We start from the raw sequence: 17,640 nt of genomic DNA on the forward strand, positions 1-17,640 counted from the left end.
CCGCGGGCCAGAGCTGGCCCGCCAGCAATAGTATCTGGCACATGGCCAGTTGCTTTGATAGCATAAAAATAAAAATAAATAAATTGATAGCGGTTGGTGCTGAAATAGATCTCAGCAATGCTTTATGTCAAGTTTATTAAGAGCCTTTTCATTTGAAAAGTTCTGAAGGACATCCAGAAGAGTCTCTGGCTTGCTTGACACACCTCTGAAAAAGCCATCAGTAAATGTGGAAGCAATTTATTATACAATTCTAAATCTGTTTATAATATTTTGGGTTTGTGCATTAAGTTATTTAAAGGGGCTAAATGTAGTTTTTCAATGAAATTACTTATTAATAAATCACTTTTTTACTTCCTTTTTGTTAATGAGCTCTGCCCTCACTTAGAACTGAACCACACGCCTGTTTTCTCTCTTATTTGGAACAGCCATTATTCTGCTTTCATATGTGAAGGAACCGGGTCAGGATGTAGCCCTGTGCGCCAACTACAGCGACAACATCGCAGCTAATGAAATGCAGTCCACTAACACCATAAACACATAACACAGACTCCAACATAAACTACATTAAGGATTAAGTTTTATTCACTGAAGCCTGTCCAGCCAAATGAGAATCTTATAACGCAACCCATATTACTATCCTGTGTACCACCGGTATTATGTCAAAGTGTTGATTTTAGCCTGCAAGAAATTATGTAACGGTACAAAGCAAATGTTAATCGATTTGTTTATACTAGCCTATAGTGATGTAAGGAAGGCCAGCCAGCTAAAGTGAGCATGTATCTATCACTGCTTCATAACTTTCAATTCAGATTTATTGTCGTTTTACCGATACTCAGGTACACAGCTTCTCCACCGTCTCAGTCTCCATAACCTACATGACCCACATTATATACAGTAATACAACATAATGGCGCAGGACAACAACACAGTGAAAGACCCATTCACTACAGTAATGTTACTTACTGCGGTCTAACTGTTATAAAGTGTGGCAACAATCTCATTATGATATTCAGTCTAGCTCACTGGATTTGATATGCTTCTGAGTCGGGAATGTTTGTGGTAACGGCCGGAACATGCCACATGCCGGTGTTTCCACGTTTATTGTGGGATCTCTGTATGACCTGGTTCCTCACCATTAGTGGCCGCTGAAAACTATATATTGCCCCTTTGAGTTACAGGTTAAGTTATTTATTCCTTTTTTTTATTTGCCTGTTACTCAGTTCATCTCAGTTCCATAGAGATGTTGTTGTTTTTAATATTTTATCTCTGTATGTGGTGAAAGCTAAGCACTGAAATATCTTTACACTCGTCTTGCTTCCAGTCACTACCCCACTCCTGCTAATGTCAATCACAAAACCAGACAGAAGCCTCGACTTGACTGCCAAACACATTCTCTCTGCCACAGTGATTAGTGACAATTCAGACAAAAACATCCTCAGCATATAATTTGAGAGCAGCGAAAACTAAGTGACGCTGTCAAAGATAAAACTGGTGACCACTGGGACATGTGACATTAAATGTGAAATGAAATCATTAGTTACGCTTAAGTAGCTCTCTGCAAAGACCGCAGACAAGACTAAAAAAAGAGCAAATACATATCTTTACCTCCTGTATCTCAAAAATATCTTCCAGTCTTCCACTTTACATTACAGAGATGATTGACAGAATAAGACTTAAAAAGTAGACCATACTGTAAAATGTATCATAAGGGAAGACTCATCTACTGACTGCTCTTCATCAATGAGGTACTACCATTACATCCACAATTAACTTCCACTCTGAAAACCTGAATACAAAGTAACAGCAGCTAATTAGACAAACAGATCATCCTTCTTGCAGGGGCATCAGGATCAGTGGAAAAAGTATAATGTCCAGTAGTTAAGGCGAGAATTAACAATTAAAACCAACAGCATTTAAAAAGGTTAGGAGATAAATATTTCACATGGCCACATGCTTGCAGGGGCTGAGAAATGTCATCAGCATACTAATTAACATTGCATGTCTGTTTAGGGGTCTTTGGTCAATATATTTTTTCTCGATTAACTTTGCCAACCACCATTTTTGCCTCTATGCTAATTCTTGCAGGTATGCATTCATACAGGGCGGATTCCTCAAACGGCTCCTTAGACAGGTTCTGTGTAGTCTGTTCATTAATGGTTTATAGTAAATAGAACTGTCTATCACACTAGTGAAAATGTCAGTTGAATAAACAGAAGCATGAGACTGATAAATCATAAAAACTAATAGATTTCCGTAATTTTCACAATTTTTTGAAAACTCTTTATTGAACATGTTAAAAGACAACAACAAATAAGCAAAATAAAAACAAACAATCAACAAAAAAGATCATCAGTAGATGATCCAAATAACAGTCATGTTCAAAGGGAGTATGTGGGGGGGTGTTAACAACTGCATCTGCAACTACAACCGAATCACTAAGCCTCCTTTGAATATCATGCTGTCTTGGTGTCCGCTCCGGTAAAGGTCTCTGTGATTTTCATATACCGTCCACCTGGACAAATGGGTAACTTTGTGGACAAGCTAGACACACTGCTGTCTTCAATTCCAGAGCAGGCTGTCAGTTACTTGCTCTCTGTGACATGAACATTCGCTTAGACAAATCAAACTCAGCAGACTTCCAATCTCTGATTAGTCCTTTGATCTAGAACAGGTTCTCAGCCCCCTGACCCACAAAGCTGGCAAGGTGCTTGATCTTGTTCTTGTCCGAATCTGTGCCACCGAAAGCCTAACAGCCACACCTCTACACAAGTCTGACCACTATTTCACCCAGTTCATGGTACGCCTACAGGAACAGCCTGCTGTTCCAGCACCATATGTCTTATATGCCACAGCATCTGCTCTACCTCCCCTCAACACATTTTCCTCACTTGTGCCCCCATCCTCTGTCACAACCAGCATCAGTGTTGCCAAAACTGTGTTCTATAATGACAGAACTGGCAGTGCCACTGACTCAAGAAAATTATTTTACACTTTGATACGCAACTCCACTTATCCTTCCCGCCAGACGACCCAATCATCTCGGTGCAGATCTTGGACTGTCTCTTGGACATATAATCAATCCACAATAACGTCAAACTACAAATTGGCTCCTCAACCATCACTCCAACCAGGGTGGTGATAAACTTGGGTGTCATGATTGATGACCAAATGTCCTTTTCAGACCATGCTGCTGCTGTCTCGGTCGTGCCGCTTTGCTCTATACAACACAAGAAAAATCTGGCCCTACCCTACTCAGTATGCCACCTAGCTTGTGGTACAGGCCATGGTTATCTCTTACATTTGAGGAAGAACAAATAAGCATCAATAAGGCATAAATGCAGTTAGAGATGTACAGGCCATAGTTATCTCTCGCCTCGACTACTGCAATGCCCTCTTAGTAGGTCTTCCAGCTTGTGCAGTCAAACCCCTACAAACCCCTAACCGCTAACATGCACTTCCTGTGCTCTTCTTCTTCTCCCTGTTATTCTAATTCTCTTATTCTTTTGTATTGATTGCACTATTTCTATTAACTTTGTTAACTATTACTTCTTTCCCTAGGTATTTACCCCATTGATGCCATACGTGCTATTAGCTCTCAATAGTATTCATTGCTGCGATTACTAGTATGTATTGTCACTTGTCGATCTTTTACTGTATTTTTGCTTTATTAATGCTTGTATGTTATTCCTCAAATGTAAGTCACTTTCGATAAAAGCATCTGCCAAACGAGTAAATATAATGGGAAGGACAGTGGGACCAGGTTCAATCGAACTACGATGAGATACAATATTTTATACATCTTGGGCGGATTGGATTGGTCTGATATCAAGTAAGTGGAAATGCAACCAAGAACCGTTTGTTGCCCATAACACCTCAGCAAATATTTTGAGACACCGCAGACATTTTGACTTGGCATAAATACAGTTAGATACAAGGCATAAACACAGTTAGACATGTATTAGCTGGAAAAGCACTGGTGTTAATAATAACATTAACGATGGTTCCGTTCTATTCAAGTGTCATAGTAAATCATGAAAAGCACAATACCAGGACCCTGAAACTGAAGCAATTCAACTCAATTCAATCTAACTTTATTAGCATGAATGTAAATCAACAATATTGCCAAAGCTACAAATAAGCAGCTAAATGGAATTCTGCCATCATTAATTTAATTACACCTGCAAGCACCTTGCTCTCCAAGCAGAATCTGTGTTGCTGCTTGGATTCTTTTAGAGCTCCTTCGAAGAGCAGAGCCTTTCTACAAAATCTACTGAATGACCATTGCTATAAATGGTCAATTACTTGACGTGTCCCTGGCTGAACTAGGCAGATCGTCAAAATGTGTAAATACATCCATCTCTCTGAGCTGCACACAACTTAACGCCTCCCAAGTGTAACTACGTCAGTAAGCTGTCTGTGGAGCACTGTTGGGGACTTGCAGCTGATAATGGCAGCTTAAATGACACTTAAATTGGCCATTTTTTTTCCTGTTACATTAAATTAAAACACAAATTGAGGCCTATGAGACACCTTGTTCTACAGCACTCACTTGGACACCAGAGAGAAGGCTTCAGCGCACACAGCTGGACATGGCACCAGCTTGATCCTCACGTGTTCTGCGACAGCCTTGAAATGCACCCGCGTCACCTTCTCCAACACTGAGGCAAGGGTGGCCACATCGCCAGCCTTTGTGCTGGGGTCTCCGCCTGCTGTGTCCAAGATGTTTCCCCCGTGCACCACCAGCAGCAGCACATGCGTCTTACATTTCCTCTGCAAGAGGGTTCACGTAGGGTTGAAAAGAGACACTTAAAAGGAGGCACTCAAAGGAAGGGAAAGAATAGAGGCAGCATTTTGTGAAAGCAGTGTAGCTGCATGGAAAGAAACACAACTGGGTACTTATGTTATTGGCTGCTGGTGTATATACTGAGAGGCTGTTCATAATTATCCTACCTCATTGTCCTCGAGTCCTTCGATGCTGCTCTGAGGGGCACATCGTGGACCACCCAGCTGGTAGAGACCCTCTGTATTGGGTAAGTAAGAGGAAGCAGGAAGTGGCAGAAAGAGGGAAGAATAAAGAGAGAGAAAAGGGGAAAGAAAGTGTCACTGCAGAAGCCACTTCACCCAGATGCACCGAGAACAGAAGCATAAATGGATATTGATTTGTGAATATAGTCAATGTTACTAATGCCTCTTCATCTCTCCTCATACGTACTCCAAACTGGGTGATGATGTACCTTTAGGCTCAAATGGCATAACCATAAGATTCAGAGATCAATACTGACAGTAAACAGCAGAACTGCAGTTGTTTCTCTGCTGCAGCATCTATAGCCACGTAATTAGATTTAGGATCCTCTGATGAAGAAAAAACGATAGACCTCTTTTCTAGAGACAAAAGATGAAGGAATGGGGACATTTTCTATCCCAACTATGACGACTCTCTCCCTCTCTCTGTGTGGTGCAGTATATCACAGGAAGCTGGCCAAACTCATTACCCTCTCCGGAAGCCTCTGCTAGCTGTGTCATCTTATTCCTGAGCTCTCTCCTGTCTCTCTTTCTATTTTCTCTCTCCGGGCTTAAGGCATGGCTGTGTGCGTTGCTTGTTGTTTATTTGTCCTCCTCGTCTGGGACCGACTGTCATGGGAGACTCTCACAGACTCACGCACTGTCATCTCCCTTCTACTCTATTTCCAGCCCACAGCCTGCCTCCGACTGCTTGCTTGTCTAGAACAGCTCACACAAGGGACTAAGCACACTGAACTATTTTGGTCACAAAGTAACAGGAAATCAATGAAGGGAGGTTTTCTTTTTTCTGAAAGAAGGAGTTAGGGCAGAAATGTTCCTAAAAAAACCTTGTAAGGTATTTTAGAGCTCAAACACTGCAGGAGAGGGAGAACATTGTCGGAAGCACAAAAACCTTTATGTGAGAAGGTGACTGTACTTATTTGTGGGGCTAGATCACTGTGGCTTTGATACCAAATGATTTAATGGAAGGATTGATAGACCTATAACTGTAGAGCTGCAGTCTGTCATTGATTTTAGTACTTGTTTAACACCATTTTAATAATTTCCAAGCAAATTTTGTCAAATATTCTCTGATTTTTGCTTCTCCAATCTACGGATTTGCGGCTTTTCTCTTACTTAATTGTAAACTGATTATCTTTTTACTTAATTATTTTTACTATTTTATACATTTATTGATTCATTTAAAAAATAATACACAGATTAACTGATAACAAAGCCAATCATTAAGTGCAGCCATCTTTTATTATAAATTATATATGATATTTGACAGGGGTGGGACAAAGTCATTGTTTTGCAAGTCATGGCTATGATGCTTTGGGTGAAGTTTCAAGTTAAGACCAACAAGTCCAGAGTAGAGTCCTAAATGTTATGTGTTAAGTCTTAAATAAATTACTTTTTGTTTGTCTGGTGACTGCTGCCATGGACTGAAAAACACATATTTCCCTCCAACTGTGTAATATGAATTGCTTCTGTCAGATAGATTGAAAGTATATTCATTGTCAGGAAAATGAAGTGTCAATTCTGTGCTGACTTGTTAAAATAAATGTAATCTTTTGAGGTGGGGAGGACATCACGTCATACCAAATCAAAAGGGTCAAGTCAAAGTAAAGCACAGTTTGGCAGTAACACATTAAAGTGATATGATTTTTTAAAGGAGTAGTGTAAGGGATTACAATTTGAAATTCAGTAAAAACATTATAGTTACTGATCCCATTAATGCTCAGTTACTTTGACACTTTAATGTTGGCTTATTTGCCTCTATTAGCCCTGTTAGCCTCTACTATGAGAGGAGAAATGTGTCTCCTAGGAATCTCCAAAGTTGTCTAATTTAAAATTTGTGTTTTCTTAGCTGGCTTGCTAATGTTAGCAACTGGTAAGGCTAAATTTAGGAATTAGCAGGTTTTATTGAGAGTTGGAGGATGTGTTAACCTCACTGCTTCACAGTGGGGACAGGACTTCCAGAGAAGGGTATACAGTCAGTGAACCAAGGCTAGCATTTGATAGTTTGTTAAACCACAATGCCTTGTTTTCTATTTCTGCACATGTTAAATTCAGAAGAGTAGAGGACCTGTTTAAAGATGTAACAGGGTTTGTACAGTGTGTGATTCCACTTGTCTTGCTTAGCAGGCATGTGCGATGTAGCTGTGCTCAGAAACAGAAGTAACGAGTACTGTAACTTATTATGTAATCTGTTGAATAATTAGTAAAGTAATGTAATGCATTTTCCAATGAGTAATGTGTAATGAGTAATTGATGATATTTTTCAAGTAACTTGCACAACACTGGAGTGAAGTCACAAGTAGCCTACTAGGTGTTACTTGGTACTTGGTGTGTTTTGTCAATGTCAAATTTTTTTTTATGCCAGGTGTATAAATATATGACACTGATTTGATTCTTGTTGTTGTTGAGACCAGTAGAGATTTTAGATTTTAGAAGCCCTAAGAAGCATTACATTTATGGATCATGATTCAGTCACTGGCCCCTGTCAAGAGCATTTCCAGGATTCTTAGTTCAATGAGGTAGCTCTGTAGCTGGTGTTCAAAGGCCAGGTGAGTTGGACTTGCTCAAGTGACTGCAGTTTAAGAGACAGATCAATTGGTGTTTTCAGAAGCTGCTTGTTGCTGTTGTCTGTGTGTGCAGCTATTTGAAAGTGCCAAACCTTTCTATGGTTTTGGAAGGCTAATAATGTTAGTACACTGTTCCTCCCAGTTTCATAGTGATCTATCTCATTTATGTGCAGTCTAAACTAATGCTTCATTTATTCAATTTTAATAATTCATATTTCCCATTACTGCTAATAAGAATAAGTGATAGAATCATATATGTTCAAGTGAAAATCTGACTTCGCTACTGATTATGTTTATCTAGGCTTTGTGTACAGATTCGCTGATTATTAGGGTTTATTTACTTTAGGCTCAATATGCTTGATTTATAGCTTTGCTTTTCTGTTCTGTTGTATAAAACCATTTCCTCTGTCTTCCAAGGTCAGTGGCACTTCATTCCTCCTCATTTACTGCTCTCACGGAAAGCGAAGTATCAGAACTCCTGACCCGTAGCTGTCCCACTACATGCCCACTGGACCTGATTCCTACCAATCTCCTCCTGTTCTCATCTGTGACACCGTGATGGTGGAATGAGCTACCACATGCCATCTCAGCAGGGGCGTCCCTCTCTAACTTCAAGAAGTTCTTGAAAACTCATCTCTTCTGAGAACACTTTCTCTTATAACACCTCTAACCCCTAACCTCTAACATGCACTTCCTGTGCTCTTCTTCTATCCCCTTACAAGTTCTCTTGTATTGATTGCACTTTTTTGTTAACTTTTACTTTTTTCCTAAGGTATTTACCCCATTGATGCCATACGTGCTATTAGCTCTTACAAGTAATTATTGCTGCCCTTACTACTATCTATTGTCAGTTGTAGATTTTGTGCTTTATTGATGCTTTGTTGATGCTTGTATGTTGTTCCTCAAATGTAAGTCGATTTGGATAAAAGTGTCCGCCAAATGAGTAAATGTAAATGTAATACATCAACCAACAACTGGACAAGTGGAGAGTGTCGACTGACAGTGTTCAATAAATATCCTAGAAAACAATTCAATGCCTTGTCCCTGACCGGACATCTGAAGCCATTCAAAATACAGACCCAGAAGATTTAGAGGTTATAGAGAGTCGGAGACTTTCTTTCATAGTCTATTCAAGCACATACTTTCTCAAACATAGCCAATATAAAAAGCCCTGCATCTTACACATAGCATTGTACTACAAGATGTACTGGCTGCCATCAAACAGCTGTGTTCAGCAGATTGTAGGAAAGACAGTCAGAGGAAAGAGCAGAGCTTTGCTCACCTCATCATTTGTGTGAGTTGCACACATGCTGAGCTACTCCTGAATTCAGCGATTTGTCTGATATTGGAGCAAACTGACAAAATCATCTTTCTGTCGGTGTGCCTCAGTGGTATAAACCAGCTTCCTGTGGTTACAAGGCCAATCTTCTTTCTCCTACATCAGATTTGTGCTGCTGCAGGGGGTTCTAACAATCCATCTGCTTTTCTGTTTTCATTTCTTGCATTTCCTCTGAGAGGTCTGAGTCTTGCCAGTCGATATGTGCTTCATGACACTTAGTGGTATTTAGCAGCTCTCACCCTGCGCTCACTCTCTCCCAACAAATGACCTAACCTAGCAAGCACAATGTGGAAAGTTGACAGTGCCATAAATCAGCGCCACCATGGCCATTTCCAGTGGCTTAAAACCCAGTCAGGCACACACTCACATCAGGTACACAGTGCATCAATGCATCTGTTATCGTTCTGCAGTCAGAGATATCTTATCTACGAGACAGAGGAAGAGAAAATTGACCCCAGAAAGAGGGTTGTGAAGGGCTCTACAGAGAAGTCTACTGAAGCTGAATGAAAAAGAATCAAATATTGATGTATTGATCCATGCTCGGATCCCTCTTGTGTCATTCTGTCTGTGTAACTATGATTTAAAATGTCATTTTCCCATAAAACTCAGCGTTTTCTCTTTTTGTCTCCAGCATGCAGAGTTTTTGTTTTCTGTTTATCTCTCTCTGAATCTTCTTTTTCTCAGGTCGCGACCACTTCTTTCTTCATTACACATTTATCATCTTTGATTGAGCAGATTGGAGAAAAAACAAGTGCAGGAGGATGAGAGTGAGAGGAAAAAGACTGCATTCATCTTCAGGAAGTTTGGCTTCCAGACTGCAGATTTATATCTTCCCTGGGAGTATGAACAAGCAAAATGTTTCCTGCCTGCTGGAGTGTGAATCAACTCATTAGAGGGCTACAGTATCATGGTGAATTATCTGTGTTCCTAGAAAGACGTGCACAGAAAAAAGCAGCACTGGCTGTTTCTTGTTAATTAATTTTGCCTTTAAATCTTTAGTTCTGTAGCAAAAAGACATGTTACGGTTTTAAGAAACATGAAAATACATTTTATAATGAAGATCAAAGCCTCTGATTACATTTGTGGGAATTGATTATGAACATCTTCTAGTGTACATGTGTGAGAAATAATCTATGTAAATATATGTAATTATAAATAAATCATTAGTGGTAATCACACTGCAACAGGTTCATATTATTTTGAAGTGACTTTATTGCAATTACCAGCTTGTTGTGATTTGAGAGTGTGTGCTGATATGTAGCAACAGGTTAGGGTGCTCATTTGGAGGAATGCTGTCTCCTGACTGGTTGAACAGCCCCCCCTGACCCCTGGCACAGTACAGGCATGCAAACACGCTCAGCCATCTGTTAACTGCTGTTGGCATCAGGGCCTGTCCTGTAGCCCTACTGTGAAAAGACCCCAGGAGACGCCACCAGCTCCACTGTATGACAAACCTTCTGACCACCCCCCCCCACCCCCGTACACATACACAAACACACACCATAAGGCGATGCAGCAGCAGCACATAAACTGTCTCAAAGACACATATATTCTGACACACGCGCAAACACCGTCTGTTCCTAACAATCCCAGCTGCTCCCTTTCTATAAGCTGCGGCTAAAACACTCCACACATACTTACACACACACATACGCAGGAAAGTGAGGTAGCAGAGGCTCACTCAGTACGTATGCCTAGAGATGTGCTGATCTGACATTTACTGTCTGCATCTGCCAGATTCTGCCCAAAAACACTGGATAAAAAGCTAACTGGCTGATGGCTGTAGGTTCATATACACATAAGACACAAGAGTGATATCGATCTTCTCATCTAACTCTTGACAAGAAAGACAATTTTGACCTATTTCTTTTACACAACAAAGGAGTAAAGCTGATAACCAAGAAAGTTATGAAATTCAGCGGACCAAATGTATTGGTTGAACATGTGATGCTTCAGCCTAACTTTGGCTTCACCACTTGTTGCCTAACCTGCATTTGTATTTATCATTTACATAATGCATTTATTATATGTACATATTCCGTATTTATGTACAAGCCAGTTTGTGAAATTACTTAAAAATATTGAAGAAGTGAATTTTATAGCAAACACCAAAATGTGTCATTACTAATTTTAATAAAGTGAAGAAGCAGTATTGAAAATCAGTCATGTTGTGAAATGTATTTATTCATTGATGGCATTTCAGTATTTAATATAATCTTGTATTGTCTATTTATGTAGCTATAGCTTTTCTCAGAGGGTTTTACAATTTGTTAAACATATGAACTACCTGCCAGACATAAGTAGCAGTAGAAGAATTGCAATATGAAGAAATTAGAGAAATTAAGTAAATGCTACACATAACATCTAATTCAGTGGTATTGACCCATTTCATCCTGCAAGTGCTACACTGACTGTGTCACCACGGTAGCTGCAGCACATAACAGTAACAACATCGCTCAATTTCATTAAAGGGTCGAGGCAAGTGTTAAACATCAGCAGGAGAAAATCTATGTGGAGATGAGTTTGGTATACAGCACGGTGCTGTTCCCCTCAAAAAAATTCTATAGAGAAATTGCTTTTGTCTTCGCAGCTTTTAAGCCTCTATAATCAGTTTTGTTTTCAAGAGAAAGACCAAAAGGAGGAAAGAAAGCACATTCACTTAATGGGAATTTAAGTGAGACGGTGATTGTGCCTATGCAAGCACAGTGTGCTAAAAATGTCTTGACCAGAGGGAGACAGTGTTCAGAATACAGATGAGTCTTGAACCTTAAATTGATGTTGCCTGTCATTCTTTGTCTGCATGTGTTTCTGAAAAGAGCTACATGGTGCATGCAAAAGAGAAAGTTGGGGTGCTCCATCGAAAATGGAAAATCATTCTCCCTTTCAATAGAATATATTTCTCTCCAGGTCGCTTTGTGTGAAATTATATTCTCACCATATATTATGTTGCCAGGGAAAAATGGTCTGTGTTGGGTTGTTTGGCAGGGTTTATCACTTAGTCATCTCCTCATAATTGTCTGCTTCCACTGACGTAGCCATTTTAGCTAATGTTGTCCTAGCTTGGCAGCACACACCAAGGAAGCAGCCAAGTCGGTAGTTTTTGTTTCACAGAGTCCTGAATCAGTTATCTAACGTGGCTAATTTCACTCGACTACATTATACATAGCATCAGTTAGTGAATGAAGTGGAAAAAAGAGAGTGATGCAAAGAGCGCCAAATAAATATACAGATAAGAGTGTTTTTATAGTGACCAGAAGGGGAGCCTGGAAGACGATGTGGCTGACGTGTAAATATTATTTAATTTTATTTAATTTCATATCATGGACAAACCTGGCACATTGCACATATTTGTTGTTAATTTTTAATTGTTGTTGTTCTATATTTTTGTGTTTTGTCAAGTTATATATTTATCTACATAATATTCTCTTCTGTTGCAATACATCTGCACAACACAAACAGGAGTAATGCACATGTAAATATCTTCCACATTGTTCTTTCTCTGCAAATACTTGTATTATTTTTCTTTATTCTTTTATTATTCTTACATAATTCTTACATGACTTGTATTTGTTTATTCCATATTTATACATTTATGTCAACTGTACGTTTGTCTACGTGTAGCACCTTATCACCAAAGCAAATTCATCGTATGTGTAAAATACTACTTGGCAATAAAGATCCCTCTGATTCTGATGTTAGATCACTGGAAGTCAGTGAGCAGAGATGAAGAGTACAGTGGAAAATAAGGGGCAGTTGTGCTCCAGGCATTCCTCTCTGTCACTGAGGTTTCCACTGTTGCCTCTATTGAGAGGGAAAGTGTTTACAGTCGCCTGTGGCTTGTGGAGAAATATATGTAGGAAGATGGAAAGGGGGAGATATAAGAGCATGATGAGGCACTGTAATGGGAAGGAAGTGAATGATCTGAGAGGCCAGGAGGGGATGGATGGTTAGCAAAGCTGAGGAGAACAAAAGAGGGAATGAAGGAATAATCGAGAGCAGAGGGTAGTGACAAATATATCAAGATCAAAGGGTAGTGGGTGCCACTGCTCAACAACTCAGAGTAGTCCAGCTGCACCTTCAAGGTTTCCTGATGATCACAGATTTTATTTAGAGGTAGATTTCCCAGTAAAACAAACCACTGTTTTGACCTGCACAACATCATCATGTGATCCACTCTCCTTCTCACCTTTTATTATTACCCTCTAATAATAAATCAAAAGCAATGAGATCATTAAGCAAATGGATAGCTGTAGCTGGTTATTAGTGACTCATTTCAGAGATGATATTAAACATCACAGTATACCTGCAACAGAAATAAAACAGAGGCAAAAAGCTCCACAGTATGTACACCCAAATGCTACTAGATTTTTAAAAGGTCAATATCGACATATTTGAGAGTTTAAAGCATATATAATCAATTGTCTAGATAGTTAGATCACATAACTACTTATGTATGACGACACAACTATCTTGGGCCTCATTACAAATTATGATGAGACAGCCTACAGAGAAGATGTGACGTCATTAAACAGCTGGTGCCAGGGCAACGACCTCACTGTTAATCTCAGTAAAACTAAATAGATGATAGTAGACTACAGGAGACAGCAGGGGGGTGGACACCTCCCAAACCTTATTGGTGATGCTGAGGTTGAAAATGTGAGCAGTTTCAAGTTGCACATCACTGAGGACCTATCCTGGACACTTCACACGGACAGTGTTGCCAAGAAAGCTAGTCAGACTAGGCTCTATTTCCTGAGGAGGGGGAACTGTTCTGCCCACAGCCGCAGAGAGTAGTAGAGGCGACACAGCATATCACTGGCAGCAGACTCCCAGTCATACAGGATATCTTCCATCAGATGTGCCAACTAAAGGCACACAGCATCATCAGGGACCACAGCCATCCAGTGTGCAGACTGTTCTCCTTGTTACTGTCTGGCAAGCGATACAGGAGCATGGCTGCAGGTACCACAAAATTAAAGGTCAATTTTTACCACCAGGCTATCAGGCTTTTCAATACAAAAAATATAAAAATATAAAAAATTTTTTACTTTTGCTTATCTGTTTGCTGCACTACTGGTTGTACTATTATGTGTACACTGCACTGATGGCTAAAATTTTGCACTCAAGACTACTGCTACTACTCAAAAATGTTGTGTACACAATCATTCTTTATACAACTAACATTCATTCATATAAACTCTTATTTTGTGTTATATCTATGTATATAGTGTTCATTTATCTTCATCTCATTCCATCCTTCCATTCTTTTTTAATCTCTACTGTTAAACTATTTTATTTGAATTTTTCAAATTAATTTAAATATGCTGACTGTTTCTCTCGTCTAACGCATTTCCTTGTACCACTGACCTTGTGTTAACCTACATATGACCAATAAAACTGAAACTGAACTGAACTATGTGAAAGGGGTCACTCGCATCCAGAAATATGACTTTGCAGTTTTCCTCAGCTCTATGAAGCTCTATAGTAAGTTTGATACTGATACTGATGTACTGACATATCTGTGATGAACTAAAATCATGCAGTGTTTTGGTCAAACTTGTTGAGCACACTGGTTCGCAGTGCAGTGCCACTTTTGTTGCAGCAGCTATTGTTGGTGTTGCTTTGAGATCTTTTTTGTTGCTATGCCCAGTTTCGCTCAGCTAAATTTATGTCTTTAATATCCCTGTGCCCCCATGAGTGTAGGATGTAAACAACCTCATATGCACATTTATATGCAGCACCATGTTGGGGAGTGTTTCTATTTTGAGTTTGTTGCAACTTAAGGATAAGAGACAGACAGAGGGAGCAAGGGATAGATCGAGAATGTAATTACCATTACTTAGACAGTCCTACTTAGACCGAAAGTAAAATTCTCAACAGCAGTCTATGACCGTAAATGTGTACTGGGACCAGCAGTCATAGTGTTTTCCTTCCATCTCAGAGGGTCTTCAGATACAAATGCATGCGATATTACTAGTGTTTGCACACGTGCTTTGTCATTTCAGTCGTGTGGTGTGATTGGACCTGTTTGAGACAGCTTCTCATTGGTTATATTACAGTAGGAATATCTAATCATTGCTGTCCTTTCTTTTTCATAAAGGAGACTGGCTGCATACTCGTAATGCTTTCATACCTTACAAAAGATAAAGAGAGATGGTCTCAGCAGGCCTCAGTCTGTGTTGATATTGCGTTGGGCTGCTTCTTTCTCTCTCTCTCTCTCTGTTCTGTCCCTCCACCGTTCTTCAACGGGTCAAGGCAGAGTACGAGCTACAACATCAGGCACCCTATTATTAATGAAGAAGTGTTGTGAAAGAAGGCCCTAATTTTAAAAAACCTGACTTCTGATGCAGAAGCCATGAGATTTACAGTTACTGTGGCATGCTAGGTAGAATACAGTGGGCTTTTAGAGCTTTTTGGCTGAAAAGAAACTGAAATAAAATGGTAATGTTTCAGGTCGTAAAACCAAACAATGTTGCTAGTCAGGTGATAATTATCTGTGGGTTTATTACTATGAGCAAACCCATTCACATACCAGTAGTCATGTGAGCCATTGTTAATACAAACATTAAAAATAAAACTATTTAAATTACAGCAGCTTTAACTAAAAGATGTAAATTGCATGAGACAAAACAGCAAATTTTTTTTCCTAAAGAATAGATGTGCAAAAAGGCACTTCTAAAGTTCACACAAAGCTTAGGTGGCCAAATTACTAGATCATCTTAATCCGGGACATAGGTTATAGCTGGTTATTTTTGTCCTGGCGACAAACGTACATGCGACTGCGAGGAATAAGACAACAAACCACTGTCCATAAATACTCTTGTACTATACTACACAATAACTGTACTTGTACTTTTATATATGACATGCAAGTGGTGTATTGAATGAATGAATAAGACTATATTTGTCACGATCCTGTCCTGAGCTTGTCTGAGTTATATTATTTTGGCCATGCCTTCTCTGTGTTTTTATTTTGGTTTCTCTGTGTCTGGGTTTTGGGTTTTAGTCCTGTCTGTCTGTGGTCTTGTATCCAGTCTTCTGCTTGTTCTGTGTGGTGGTTCTGGTCTGATCTGTCCTGTTATCTCGGTGTCCGCCTTAGTACTTGTCTAGTTCTGTTCCTATCTCTCATGTGTTAGTTCTCTACCATCTTGCTGGGATTCTGTCTGTTTGCTAGATGCCAGTTTATATTCTCTGCCAGTTTAATTAATTAATTAATTATTCTTAGTTCTTAGTCCTGTACCTTAGTTCATGTCTTGAGTGTTTACTCCTGGTCTGTGTACTTCTGTGTTGTTTTCCCCATGTCTGCTCTGAGTTCTGTTTAATCTTAGCTTCAGTCTGAGTTCCTTGTTGGTGTTAGTTTATTTGTGATCTGTCTGCTTGTGTCTGGATTAGTTTGTTATTTTTATTATTCTGATCTGTTACTACTTACCTTTGATATGGTCCATGTTCAGTAACTTGCGTTATGTCTGTTCCCCCTCAGTAATCTGCCTACCTGCTAGTCTCTGTTTTCCCCTGCTCTCTCTCTCTCTCTCTCTCTCTTTCAAGTGTCATGCATTTGGGCTCTCTCCTGCTTTGCGCACCCAGCAATCCTGACAATATTCTATATTTCGTTAGTTAGTTAGGATCATTATTGATTATGGGATTTGTTGACAAAAAGAAGAATATAAAATTTCACCGGACTTATGCTTTAAGATAAACTTGAAAAAATACAAACCTACCCTTTAATACATGGGGCAGTTCTTTGTGTTTTGATCATGAAAAACTGTTATTTCTTTTATTTTGACAGGTACTGTCACTGTGAGAATATTATTCTGGGACACTACAATAACCCTGACTTGTACTACTGCTGCAGTGGAGCACTTCACAGGTGATTACTGGTTTTAACGAGTGGTCTGTTTATGGGTTGTGTAAAATATTCACAGTACACACTTCTTCAGTTACTTCCACATGACTTACACAGTACAGCATCCCTGCAGGAGCAGTTTCTTTCATCTCTGCAGGACCAGACTACACACCCACGGAACAGCAGTGATTAAAAGCGTCCATTCCAGTTTGTCAAACCTCCCAGCTGACCTTTTACAACTAGAGCAGGCCCATTTATCAGTAAACAAAACCAAAAACAAGTGCCATGCTATCGGCACAAGACTGACTGAGGAGCTCTAAAGCACAGTTGGTGTTAAAGCCATTTTATTTTCAATGATTTTGTCCTATATGGTTAAACTGACTCTGATTGTTTCTTTGCTTTGGCAAGGCAAGTTGATTTGTATAGCACATTTCAACAACAAGGTAATTCAAAGTGATTTACATATAGTGAAAGTGATATACATAAAAGCAACAGGGAAATATAAAATTTTTTTAAAGAGTTAAATAGATAATAAGAACAGGCATGTCTCTCACCTTTGCTTATTTTACTCCTTTGATTCCCCATCTCCCACTCTATCCTTTTTTTTTTAACACTTAGGGACTCTAACCATAAGGGGACTCTAACACTTTAACACTTAGGGACTCTGCCCATAAGGGGACTCTAAACCTTTCTTAGATACAGTCATCACTGTAAATCCAGATTATCCACACTAAACACTCTGGTAAAAGCGGTTGACAGCGGGCCCTGTCAACAAGTTAACAGTGGAGAAAACAGGGACTCTAACCCTTGTAATTCTACTGGCCCTATTAACTCAGGGTCAGCCATGTGAGATGGTACACTCAAAAGAG

The 17,640-nt window shown here is 39.5% G+C and overlaps 1 protein-coding gene across 1 annotated transcript in view; it reads right to left on the reverse strand.

Moving 5' to 3' along the window:
- Positions 1 to 17,640, reverse strand: part of LOC119883121 (membrane-associated phosphatidylinositol transfer protein 3-like) — a 133,713-nt gene that overhangs the window by 67,527 nt on the left and 48,546 nt on the right. Inside the window, 2 exon segments of the mRNA XM_038693649.1 lie at positions 4,550 to 4,770; positions 4,951 to 5,021. Of these exon segments, the coding sequence (XP_038549577.1) occupies positions 4,550 to 4,770; positions 4,951 to 5,021 (292 nt within the window).

This window comes from Micropterus salmoides, unplaced genomic scaffold (genome assembly GCF_014851395.1).
Source record: "Micropterus salmoides isolate LMB-PRFRI ecotype aquatic unplaced genomic scaffold, ASM1485139v1 Ms_hic_scaffold_3, whole genome shotgun sequence".
Lineage (NCBI taxonomy): Eukaryota > Metazoa > Chordata > Actinopteri > Centrarchiformes > Centrarchidae > Micropterus > Micropterus salmoides.